The sequence below is a fragment of the Oncorhynchus kisutch genome, linkage group LG6 (genome assembly GCF_002021735.2).
Source record: "Oncorhynchus kisutch isolate 150728-3 linkage group LG6, Okis_V2, whole genome shotgun sequence".
NCBI lineage: Eukaryota > Metazoa > Chordata > Actinopteri > Salmoniformes > Salmonidae > Oncorhynchus > Oncorhynchus kisutch.
Window position 1 is genome coordinate 17,233,308 of NC_034179.2, and position 12,828 is coordinate 17,246,135.

General features: G+C 40.8%; 2 protein-coding genes across 3 annotated transcripts; one reads left to right on the forward strand and one right to left on the reverse strand.

The window, feature by feature from the left end:
• The first annotated feature begins 474 nt into the window (after nt 1–474).
• Nucleotides 475–1,371, forward strand: LOC109892421 (trypsin inhibitor ClTI-1-like). The gene is made up of 4 exons (XM_020484936.2): nt 475–609; nt 699–724; nt 864–973; nt 1,220–1,371. Exons 1-4 carry the CDS (start codon nt 558–560, stop codon nt 1,263–1,265), a joined length of 234 nt encoding a protein of 77 aa, XP_020340525.1. The 5' UTR covers nt 475–557; the 3' UTR covers nt 1,266–1,371.
• LOC109892420 (COP9 signalosome complex subunit 4) lies at nt 1,365–8,814 on the reverse strand. Of its 2 annotated transcripts, XM_020484933.2 has the most exons (10): nt 8,473–8,750; nt 7,832–7,911; nt 7,529–7,680; nt 7,312–7,415; nt 6,880–7,184; nt 6,516–6,686; nt 6,297–6,412; nt 5,715–5,759; nt 2,824–2,908; nt 1,365–2,540 (listed from the first exon to the last, which is right to left on the reverse strand). In XM_020484933.2, the coding sequence occupies exons 1-10, from the start codon at nt 8,544–8,546 to the stop codon at nt 2,407–2,409; spliced, it is 1,266 nt and encodes a 421-aa protein (XP_020340522.1). In that variant the 5' UTR covers nt 8,547–8,750; the 3' UTR covers nt 1,365–2,406. The 2 variants fall into 2 exon arrangements, with proteins under 2 accessions (XP_020340522.1, XP_020340524.1); XM_020484935.2 differs by lacking the exon at nt 5,715–5,759 and having other exon boundaries at nt 8,473–8,814.
• Nucleotides 8,815–12,828: the final 4,014 nt, after the last annotated feature.

Below are 12,828 nucleotides of genomic sequence, written 5' to 3' on the forward strand. Positions count from 1 at the left end.
GCACTGAACACATGTATTGGTTAACCTGGTAATGATTACTAAAGGACTACTAGCTACTCATGGTTTGTCATCCAGATAAAGTCAGTGAGAAACTATGGAAACCACGTGTGGACAGGATGAAGATGTAGAGAGCCCATTAGAGATAAATGAATCATTGACTTGTCAAACGGAGCCCTATATCATGCAGGTCTGTTTGAAATGTTCCCCTCTGTTGTGTGTGATTTGTGTTCCCCTGACAGAAAACTATTGTTTTTCCTTCTGAATATTGCCTTGAAGAGACATCATAACAGCTAGCTGAATGAATGAACAGGGAGTGTGGTTGTAACAATAGTAATGTTCAACATTGGTCTTCACAAGAGCTTGGATATCTGCATGGTGCTACTGTTAGACATTTTGTTTTAAGACTAGAGACAAAAATGTGTGTCACTGTCAATAGAACCGAAGGGGGACTTTGGCCAGAAATGAGGTCATTGAAGTTTCCCAAAACACTAATAGAGTATATAGACATTTATTACTAGGAGAAACACTCACTGTAGCGAACTACTGCAGTTGCCAATATGCCTGGAAAACCTACTTTTTTCCTTCTTCTCATCATATCTTGCCTCTCAAGTAAGCATACTTCTTCACCATTGAAATGTACTTTTAGTATGTATGGTTAATGTTGTGTCACTATATCAATGACAATGTTTGTCCAACAGATGTGCAGGGGGCAAATTTTAAGAAGGTAATGTATCCAGTTATTCATATTTTGACACAAAGAGTTAACTAGTTTTTCTTGTGTAACTGATCATAATGGTCCATTCAAATTAATTAAAACTGGGCGGAAAGACAAAGCTCACAACACTTAAACATCTTTCCTTTAGCCAGCGTGCTACAACTATCAGCAGCCTGGCTGTCCCTTCCACTTTGAGCCTGTCTGTGGATCCAACGGAGTCACTTACACCAACGAGTGTGTGTTGTGTGACACCGTAAGGTACAACAAAGAAACACTATCAGTCATTGTTGTTATAAAAGGAGTTGTTTGGATCCTGGATGCTGATTATAAAGAGGGACTGGAGATGGAAAGTACATGGTTAAATCTAGTTGTAAAACCTTATGTTACCTGATTACTATATGCAAGTCATCTCTATCCTGCTGATTCCAATCAAACTGGTGAGAGTACAATGTCATTTATACTGACAGGGTCTAAGGAAATTGCAATTCATTTTTTCTCTTGCAGAGAAACCAGGAAGAAGATACTTATTGTCAAACATGGACCTTGTTGAAGAAGTCCGATACAGCAAATTCAACAGTATAAACCATGGCTGAAACACAAATAGTGATGAAAAAGAGCTGATTATTCAGAAGAAATAAAACATGTACACTGACTTATTTTTTGATTTATTCATCTCTTTGTTGAAGTTGCACTCCAGGTCTGACAAAATGTTTCCAAACAGAATGTAACAAAATCATTGTACAAGAATACAGCAACAAATTAAGTGGCGGTAGGCATGGCCTGTGTGTCTTTCACATTTCAAATAGAATCCCTAACACCTTCGTCGTGGGACATCAGTGTTTGCATTCTCTGGTTTGTATTACATGAAATCAAAGTATATATGAGATTGCAACCACTGGTAACTTGATGAGCCTATGGATTCAAGTATCCATTTATTAGTCCTAGAAAGATGAATGGTAAACTCCAAGCATAATATACAGCAGCCTTCTTCTGAGAAACATGCTAGAGAAGTACCAGATTGGAACATGTCTCACAGGGTGAGACAGTGAGAGAGAGTGAGAGTGTGAGAGAGAGAGAGAGAGAGAGAGAGAGAGAGAGAGAGAAAATGTGGGGAGGAGTGGCCAGTGTTTCCCCTACCACTACTAAGGCCGGGCACTCGGCTAAGCTCTATTAACCCCTGCCAAAATACAACAGAATTTGGCTTCAGCTGGTTTCAACTGAACAATTTCGTGTTTGCAGTCTTCAGTACAGTACGATCTTACAAAACTTTGCACTTAGCCCAGCCACCCAGCCAAAATCGCACCCTCCATAGTGAATAGGGAGTAGGGTGCCATGTGAGATGTGCCCTGGTGTGTGGGGTATTCCAGGCCAGGTGTGCCCTGGTGTGTGGGGTGATGTGAGATGTCCCAGGCTAGTGTGTGTGCCTGGTGTGGGTGGTCATGTGAGATGTCCTAGGCTAGGGGGTGTGCCTGGTCATGTGAGATGTCCCAGGCCAGGGGGTGTGCCTGGTGTGGGTGATCATGTGAGATGTCCCAGGCCAGTGGGTGTGCCTGGTGTGGGTGATCATGTGAGACTTCCCAGGCCAAGGGGTGTGCCTGGTATGGGTGGTCATGTGGAGTGTTCCAGGCCAGGGGGTGTGCCTGGTGTGGGTGGTCATGTGGAGTGTTCCAGGCCAGGGGTTGTAAGTCAGTCTACTGGGTCATCTGAGCCTCCATGGCCTGGGCTGTCCACTCAGGAGCAGCAGCAGTGATCTTTTCCAGCAGGTTGTTCACCTGAAAACATAGAGACTGGATCTGCTTGTCCCAGGTGGGCAGGGGCTCCCGTGCTGAGAGACAGAGAGGAAGGGAGAAAGAGGGTTAGGTATCTAATTGAAAATAAATAACACAACATTTTAATAATAACATTTCAAAAAGCATAGGATTACATTAGCTAGAAAAGCAGAAACTTAAAAAGGAACCATGGAATCTTACGCTGACAGGAATTAACCAAGAGGAACCAGGCCCTAGCCTAGAGAGAGAGGCCTTTCATCCTCCTAGAGCTAACTGAGCAGTGGGCATAGCCTTCTGTAAATAGAGGAGTCCATGCACAGCTAACGGCTAAGTACTCACTCTCAAAGTGGACGATTCCATCTATCTGGTCAATAAAGCCGTTCATGCGTCCCTCTGTTATCATCTGGGAGGCGATCTTCTCAGCCTGGGGACAGGGACAGACACACAGGGATAGTTCACTGGCATCGCCATGGCACACACACTATACTACCAACTACACATAGGAACATGTCAGTAACAAGTTAACAGCCCTGTCCAGAAACAACCATAGCCTCATGTGCTATTAGCCATACTGCTAAGTAGTGTTTGGTTTTTCTTCGGGACCCAAATTGAATCAGGTTGTTTCAGTCTTGACCCAATCTGAATGTTTGTATTTTTATGCTATATTGATCACAAATGTAGCAATTATATGACAAGGGAACAACATTCCCAACTTTTTTGTTGTCAATAATTACATATTGAAATCAACTTATATTTTGTTAAATGCAGGTTCATGCTAATTTCTACACACCTTCTACCTGGTTTTAGTTTTCCTTTTTACTCAGACACCCCTGACCAATCGACCCAAATTTGGGTCACAACCCACCAGTTGAGAAACACTGGCTTATGGTACAATCCTTTTAGGTCCCCATGAAGTGGGTAGTGGTAGGTACTAGGGGTTGTTTCTGGATCAGGCCAGTGAAACATGGTCAGATTCATTTCAGGCCAATACGACAAGTGTTGTTAAGTGCTAGTTAGTCTGTGTACATAACTACTGTAATATTTCACAATACAGCCAACATGTACAGGTAACTGCCAAAATACAGGAAACATTTGAGTAAATTAAGTATATTGAACAAAAATGTAAAAAACGCAACATGCAACAGTTTCAACGATTTTACTGAGATACAGTTCATATAATCTACATCTTTCACACCTGACAGGCGCAGCCATGGGTGGGCATAGGCCCACCCACTGGGGAGCCAGGCCCAGCCACTGGGGAGCCAGGCCCACCCACTGGGGAGCCAGGCCCAGCCAAACAGAATTATTTTTTCCCCCACAAAATGAGCTTTATTACAGACAGAAATACTCCTGTTTCATCAGCTGTCCGGGTGGCTGGTCTCAGACAATCCCGCAGGTGAAGAAGCCGGAAGTGGAGGTCCTGGGCTGCTGTGGTTACACGTGGTCTGCGGTTGTGAGGCCGGTCAGACGTACTGCCAAATTCTCTAAAATGCCGTTGGGGGCGGCTTATGGTAGAAAAATTAACATTCAATTCTCTGCCAACAGCTCTGGTGGACATTCCTGCAGTCAGCATGCCAATTGCACGCTCAATCAAAACTTGAGACATCTGTGGCATTGTGCGGTGTGACAAAACTGCACATTTTAGAACAAGGTGCACCTGCGTAATGATCATGCCATTTAATCAGCTTCTTGATTATGTCACACCTGTCAGGTGGATGGATTATCTTGGTAAAGGAGAAATGCTCACTAACACAGATATAAACAAATGTGTACAGAACATTTGAGAGAAATAAGCTTTTTGTGCATATGGAACATTTCTGGGATCTTTTATTTCAGCTCATGAAACATGGGACCAACACTTTACATGTTGTGTTTATATTTGGTTCAGTATATATTGAAAGCAGGTGTTTCCACACACGTTTCCTTAGTTAATTAAGAAATGAACTTCCCATCATGCTTAGGGTCATGTATACCATGGCTAGAATAGATCTGTGACTTTGAAAGCGGGTTCCCAAAGGAGCATAGGGGTTTAAATTGTGTGCGTGTGTCAGTCACCAGATTTCAATCTAATTGAACACTTATGGGAGGTTCTGAAGCAGCAACAAGACAGTGTTTTCCACCACCATCAACAAAACACCAAATAATGGAATTTCTCGTGGAAGACTGGTGTCGCATCCCTCCAATAGAGTTCCAGACACTTGTAGAATCTATTCCCAACGCCCTTAAAGTTGTTGTTTCCTTTATTTTGGCAGTTACCTTTATGCGTCAGGAGTAAATGTATGCATTACCTACAAATTACAATGTATTTTGGTCTAACCCAGCCCAATGGAGAACTGTAGTGTAGCGTCTCACTCCCGTTATAATTGACTAACACCATCCCACTTGTCAATTCAATATGTACACTAAGTCCACTGTAACCAGACATGCAGTTCACAATCTTTCAACAACAAATATCTCATAGGTTTACTCTTTATTTGGACGTTGTAACCTGGTGCACTAACACACAAACCAATGAGTAGTTCACATAGCTAACTCTACAATATTTTCAATTCAGCAGAGTTGAAAAAGTCATACTGGGGAGAATAGCAACAGAAACATTCTGTACTTGAAACATACTGTGGGATATAAGATATGCATGCAATAAATGACTGGGTAATAAGAATAAACTAAATATACAATAGGGTGGAATTCAGTTGGCGCTGTTCCATGATGATAGAACAGAAATACTAAGCTCCCTTTCTAATGCCTGTATCATTAAACTTTAACAATCTCCACAGCTTTCCTATCATTGCAACACAGGCTATTTATTTGTACAGTACAAGGTTTGTTTTCAGTAGAAACCTAATTTACTACTTACCACAGAGACAAATTACAGATCAATGTCTTACCTAGGTGCCCCTTATCAACTTGATCATCAAATAAGACTACAATTTCACATGGTTATGAGTAATGTATCCCCAATCCCACTACCTGGAGTAGCCTACTTCCCGAAATATGACACAATACGAGTCTTTAGGAATTACAAGGACACCCTTTACGTTAACAAAAACATCAGCCACAGCATTTAGCTGGTATTATAAGGGGAGTGCACATTCCGTTCTGATTACCTCTATCTTCAACCAAGAAGTTGCGAGAGAGAGAGCCAACAAGGCTTTATTTCACTGTATTTTAGTTGTGTATTTTTGGTTTCACACCCCATTCATTAGTAAAGTAGTGATTATGTTCCCTACCAGACTGCATCTGTAACCAGGGACCTCACCATGGAGATAATCGTCCTGCACAACAACATGTATATTCAAAATACAAGCCTTCTAGGTAATGCTGCTGCTTTAAAACTGACACTTCAACTTTCATAATAACAGACCACAAAATATTATTCTGTTTATATTTTGGGATAAATACTGCATGTCTGTGAAAATACTATAAATCGTTTATTTTTTAACTTCAACCTCTCATTCTAAAGGTGTTGGTTATGCCCTCAAACGCTACATTCATCATAAATGACATCCCGAACTCTTTCCCTGAAAAGTGATTTTCTCCATCAGATACTTAACGTCTTGAGGAATAAGATGATATGCATACACCAACTGTCAATCTTGATAACAAATTAAAGAATAGTTTAACACCAACTATCATTCTTGATAACAAATTAAAGAATTGTTTAAAACGTACCTGATTTTCAACATTTACAAATACACTAAATTAAAGGACGCATTACCAAAACCCTAGACCTACCTACCTACACCCCTCCGGGAAAAAAACGTACGCCTGTGAAAGTGCTACTGAGTCTTATATGTTGAAATCCATCTTACCTTAGCGGGAGGGATCTCCAGAAGCGCCCCTAGCTCTTCAAACGTGATGTTGTTGTAAAGTTTGCTAGCAGACAGCAGGTTGTGTTCAATAACAGCTCTGTCCAATATGCTGGAGCCTAAAAACAGAATCCCACAGTAATGCAGCAGAGCATATTTTCATATTACACAATCAATTAAATAACTAGGGACTATGGAGAGAGGCTGAGTTGGGAGACTGACCATCCCCAGTGGTGGCTTTCTGGTGGGGCATAAGCATGGCAGCAAACTCCTGCAGCTGGTTCCCCCTGATAATGCGGTCCAGGTACATCTTCTCTAGGATGCCGTAGGCCGCCAGCTGCTGACAGCGCTCGTCTTTAAACAGGGTGGCTAACATACGGGAGCGCTGCTGGCCTGGAGAGAAAGAAGAGAGAGGGAGGGAGAAGATAGAAGGAAGAGGGAGAGTGAACTTTACTGTTAATACCTTGCAGTCCAAATATAGTGCAACAAAAAACTGGAGCCAAAAAAGCAACGACAGTTAGAGCTGCTTTGACTACATGCCTTTCACAATGTTGTGAAAGACAATAGACAAACCAGTGGCAGGTACCTGCTGATGCCAGGATGGTGCAATGAAGAGCGTGCTTCAGGGCCTCTAGACGCTCTGTCTCGTGGACGATGGACTTGTAAGAGAGCTCGTTGTACCGCTGTGCAGCCTCGATAAACTTCCTCCTGTAGTCCAACACTCTAGCGTAGCACACTTTGTAGTGGACCTGTAGCTGTTCGTTGGTGGACTCGTTCTGCAGCAGAGAGGCTCTGTTGATGTAGGCCTCGGCCTGAACAGGGTCATCATCCTCCAGGTATAGACGGGCGATCTTCAGGTACGTGTCCAACTTATAGTCTACGTTGTACTGCCTGACCAAGAGGACAAGAGGGTTTATAAGTTGAATCAGACGTGTTAGTGCTCAGCTAGAACCAAATTGTACACTCCCGGCGAGTCGCACAACATTATATTGGGAAACACTGAAGTAAATTGACTTACTTCTGTCCTGTCTCCAGAGGAATGCCCACTAGAACCTGAGCAGCGTTTCTCCAGTCCTCCTCCTTCTCATAGATGGTGGATAAGTGCTGTCTGATGGAGGCCACCTGGGGGTAGACATGGGATTTAAACATAGGGTAGACATTTGTGTTATTTATTTCAAACCAGTGTCTAGGCTAGATCTGGGAAACCAGGTGTGTGCAATGTACACAGTACTCACCTGTTCTTCAAATGAGATGACCCTGGGCTGTATCTTCTCTAGTGTGAAGTGGTAAACTGACTTGGCTGTGCTATCAGGAAGACTGGGTATGTTTGTGCAGAAGTCTGTCAGCAGCTGTCTAGAGATCACTAAGCTGACATTCTCATTGACCACTGCAGGACAGGAGAGGATTAGTTAGGAAGGATATACAGTCATGTGATTTATGAGTAATGATTGTACAAAGGAAAAGGGGGACTTTATGTAACAGGTGAGTAAATGGTAAGCAGGATTTATTCCATCCTGTACTTTATACAGGATACATACTTGCTTCAACGAATGCTTTTAATGATTCCAATTGTTCTGCATCTGTGAATTGGATGGCCTTCTCCAGAATCTGTCGATATCTACAGTTGATCAAACAAGGGGTGTATTAGCTAGCTAGTTATCTTAAATTAAAAATGATATTCATGACTTAAGAATTTACAATTATTTTCAATTACAATGGAAATGGAATAGCAAGCCTGCAATACCAAATGCAAATCAATACACACATCAAATCAAAAGCCAACTACAGTTAGTTAGCTATATTTAGCTAGCCATCTACATTACTAAAAGCCATAGCTAGCTGACGTTAATAAACTAAACTGTAGCTAATTGACTAGTGCACACTGTTGACAGCACAATATATTTGGCAATCATTTTATCCAGACACTGTCTAGCTAGCTTGCTGATAATTAACATTAGCTAATATACCGGTAGATAACGTTAGATACATACAGTACCGGTAAAACGTCTAACCTATGCTAGCCGCAGTGTGATGCTAATAGCTATTGCTAGCTAGCATAACTAGCATCGGCGGGCTGCTCATTGACACTTTTATAATTCACTGTAAACGTCACACTCAGGTCTAAAGTAATGTATATCTCCACGCACATATATTTTCATCCATTTTGGCCAATACATACTTTCCAGCGAGATCTTTGTGAGATCCGCTTGAATTCATAAGTTGTGCAAGCTCCTGTCTCACTCCAGCCGCCATTTTCTCCGACGAAGTGTCAACGAGAATTATCAGCCGACAAGAGGGTATGCTGTCCACGCTACACAGGGAACGCCTAGAAGGTCCTCCAAGACTTGTAACAGATCTGTACAGCAGATTTAGACGTTGGTCTCTAAAACAGAGATTCGTTTGCGCTTTAGACTTTTCTGATATTACTATGCAACAGCGCAACGTCTAACAACGTTTTACTGAATAAAAAGTGATTTTCATGTCTGTATTTTCCAAAGAATTAGACTCTGTGCCTTGTCACGTTTTATGCTTAGGCAGCTGTCATTTTCTTATGTTAATTAACACAGGTGTGATTTAAAAATATATTGGTCAACCTTGACACAACACACCTTAAGATAGATAGAGCCCATACAGTATCTGAACAACTAAATGAGACATGAGAAAAGAATGACTGCATGCCAAAACAAACAATGTGACAAGGCACAAGAGTAATTGCCAGCTGAAAGGTAAAAAATTAGCTCTTAAGTTATAACCCAAATGGTACCATATTCCCTATGTAGTGCACTACCTTTGACATGGTCATAAGTGTTACACTTTATAGGGAATAAAGTGCTATTTGGGACAGACACTTAGATCGGGTGGCAGGTAGCCTAGTGGTTAGAGCGTTGGGCCAGTAAGATAAAAGGTTGCTAGATCCAATCCCCAAGCTGACAAGGTAAAAATCTGTCGTTCTGCCCCTGAACAAGTCAGTTAAAACGCTGTTCCTAGGACGTCGTTGTAAGAATTTCTTCTAAACTGACTTGCCTAGTTAAATAAAAGGTACAAAAAAATACAATCAAAATGTATTTGCTGAATACAACCTTACCATGAAATGTTTACTTTCAAACCCTTAACCAACAATGCAGTTAAGAAAAATTACAGTTAATAAAATATTTACTAAATAAAAATAGTAACACAATATAATAACGAGGCTATATACAGGGGTACCAGTACTAAGTCAATGTGCAGGGTACAGGTTGAGTGTGGTTGAGGGTGGCAGGAGTGCTTGACCATTTTTAGGGCCTTAGATGAAATAGAACAAAAGAGGGACATCTTTGGACAATATCATAATCCATAATGCTTCAGGAAGGGTCATATTTCTGGACAACACAAGTATTACAGTACAGTATAGTGCTCAACTAGCAATAACCATAGTTTGAATTTGACAAAAGCATCTTCCCGGTGTTCTTTGTCTGAAAATGTCTTGTTGCATTTCAGCAGAATCCCATTTTTTTTAAATAAACTAAAACCACACATCTGAACACCCTCTCCATTCCCTGTATTTTCTAAAGAATCATACTAGGACAGACAAAATACATGCCTATGTGAACCCTATGTGCCCTGGTAATGTTTCACTAGAGGCAAGAAAAGGTATGTGAACCCTTTGGAAATAGCTGTATTTCCACATAATTTGATCTGATCGTCATCTAGGTCACAACAATAGACAAACAATCTGCTTAAACTAATAACGAACAATTATATGTTAATGTCTTTATTGAACACACCGTGTAAACATTCCTAGTGCAGGGTGAAAAATGTATGTGAACCCTTGGATTTAATAACTGGTTGACCCTCATTTGGCAGCAATAACCTCAACCAAATATTTTCTGTAGTTGCGGATCAGACCAGTACAACGGTCAAGAGGAATTTTGGACCATTCCCCTCTACAAAAAAACTCAGTTCAGCAATGTTATTGGGATGTCTAGTGTGACCTGCTCTCTTGAGATCATGCCACAGCATCTCAAATCGGGTTGAGTTCAGGACTGACTGGGCCATCTCAGAAGGCATTTCTCTTATGCGTTTTGGGTCATTGTCCAGTTGCGTCACCCAACTTCTGTTGAGCTTCAATTGGTTGGACAGATAGCCAAACATTCTCCTGCAAAATGTCCTGATAAACTTGGGAATTCATTTTTCCGTCAATGATAGCAAGCTGTCCTGGCCCTGAGGCAGCAAAGCAGCCCCAAACCATGATGCTTCTTCCAACATACCTAGGGTTGTGGAACATCCAGGTGTACTTTTGCAAACTTTGTCATGCAGCAATGTTTTTTGGACAGCAGTGGCTTCTTCCATGGTGTCCTCCCATGAACACTTTTTTTAGTGTTTCACAAATTGTAGAGTCAGAGAAGTTAGCATGTTCCAGAGATTCATGGAAGTCTTTAGCTGACATTCTATGATTCTTCTTAATAACCTCATTGAGCATTCTGCACTGGGATCTTGCAGTCATCTTTGCGGGACGGCCACTCCTAGGGAGTAGCAACAGTGCTTTCTCCATTTATAGACAATTTGTCTTACCGTGGGCTGATGAACATCAAGGCTTTTAGAAATACTTTTATAACCCTTTCCAGCTTCATGCAAGTCAACCATTCTTAATCTTAGGTCTTCTGAGATCTCTTTTGTTCAAGACATAGTTCACATCAGGCAATGCTTCTTATAAATAGCGAACTCAATTTTGTGAAAACATTTTATAGGACAAGGCATCTCTAACCAACATCTCCAATCGTGTCTCATTGATTGGACTCCAGGTTAGCTGACACCTGACTCCAATTAGCTTTGGGAGAAGTCATTAGCCTAGGGGTTCACATACTTTTTCCAACAAACACTGTGAATGTTTAAATGATATATTCAACATAGACAAGAAAAATACAATAATGTGTGTGTTATTAGTTTAAGCACACTATGTTTTTCTATTGTTGTGACTTGGATGAAGATCAGATCAAATTTGATGACCAATTTATGCAGAAATCCAGGTAATTCCAAAGGGTTCATATACTTTTTCTTGCCACTGTATATAAAGGGAATAGGGTGCCTGCCTGTATATCGCCTCATTATAGTTATTTTATTGTGTTACTATTTTTTAAATATTTGTTAATTTGTATACTTTTTAACTGCATTTGTGGGAAAGGGCTTGTAAATAAGCATATAACGATAAAGTCTACACTTGTGGTATTCGGCGCATGTGACAAATACAATTTGATTTGAGACGTGGCCCATCTCTCTATCTTTGTCACATTAGCAGTGTGGTACAGAGAGCCTGCAAGACCATGAGGGCAGAGGCCCCAGGGCCCCAGCCTGGGAACGCTGAAGATGGTGTTTAGCCTATACTGAACTCCGTGTTTTTTACATTGACTACTGTATGTACATGTTGTTACATCAGCGGTTAAATGTTACCAAATAACTAATTATTGATTTATATTCCAAAATTGTTCTTTTTGTGAACTGTTCAGGCTTACTGATCTACAGGTAACTGCCAAAATAAAGGAAACACCAGCATAGAGCGCCTTAATAGGGCCACCATGAGCCGCCAGAACAGTTTCAATGCGCCTTTGAGACCCATCTTTCAAAGTCACTGAGATCTCTTATTCTAGCCATGGTAGCCAAAATATTGGGCAACTGTACATTTTTATACATGGTCCTAAGCATGATGGGATTTTAATGAACTAAAACCACACCTGTGCAGAAGCACCTGCTTTCAATATACTGAGGGGGTTAGATTATCTGTCCCAGGTTACCCTGGTGGGAGGCTAAAAATCAATACATATTTATTTGTCACATGTGCCATAAACAACAAGTGTAGACTAACAGTGAAATGCTTACTTACAGGCCCTTCCTAACAATGCAGAGAGAAAAATAGAGAAATAATTGAAAAATAATAATTTACGGTTTAAAATAGAATGAGTAACGATATCTTGGCTATATACACGGGGTAGCAGTACTGAGTCAATGTGCAGGGGTATGAGGTAATTGAGGTAGATATGTACATATAACCAGGAATAGGGTGACTATGCAACAGGATAGCAAATTAACAGTAGCAGCAGCATATGTGATGAATCAAAAAAGTTAGTGCAAAAAGGGTAAATGCAGATAGTCCGGGTAGTTATTTGGTTAACTATTTAACTAACTATTTAGCAGTCTTATGGCTTGGGGGTAAAAGCTTTTCATGGTCCTGTTAGTTTCAGACTTGGCATGATATTTCCACCTTTAGATTTTGTGGCATAGAGAAAGTTAAGATATCAGACAGGGGAGGAGATATTAATAATGTTTTTGGATTTTCACCCTCCAGACATTATTTCCTAAAGGACTTAATGATGAAATGCCTATGTATGTTATGTTGTGAATTTGCACATGAAATATGTCTCTTGTAGATTATTCTGACTTTTTTTGTACAATGTACCCTATGACTAATGAAAACTTGCTATGTCCTCATTGAGATTTTACAGACGTGTTTAATACGCCTTATTTATACACTTTTGTAATATTTATGAAATGCATATTGTTA

What these genes read in the sequence shown, in the direction of transcription:
- LOC109892420 (XM_020484933.2), bottom strand. Translation starts at nt 8,546, where the DNA reads ATGGCGGCTGGAGTGAGACAGGAGCTTGCACAACTTATGAATTCAAGC. An exon ending in GAAAGCCACCACTGGGGATG is followed by an intron (nt 6,413 to 6,515) that starts GTCAGTCTCCCA and finishes TTCTGTTTTTAG; the next exon opens with GCTCCAGCATATTGGACAGA. An exon ending in TGGAGATCCCTCCCGCTAAG is followed by an intron (nt 5,760 to 6,296) that starts GTAAGATGGATT and finishes GTTGTTGTGCAG; the next exon opens with GACGATTATCTCCATGGTGA.
- LOC109892421 (XM_020484936.2), top strand. Translation starts at nt 558, where the DNA reads ATGCCTGGAAAACCTACTTTTTTCCTTCTTCTCATCATATCTTGCCTC. An exon ending in AGGGGGCAAATTTTAAGAAG is followed by an intron (nt 725 to 863) that starts GTAATGTATCCA and finishes TCTTTCCTTTAG; the next exon opens with CCAGCGTGCTACAACTATCA. An exon ending in GTGTTGTGTGACACCGTAAG is followed by an intron (nt 974 to 1,219) that starts GTACAACAAAGA and finishes TTTCTCTTGCAG; the next exon opens with AGAAACCAGGAAGAAGATAC.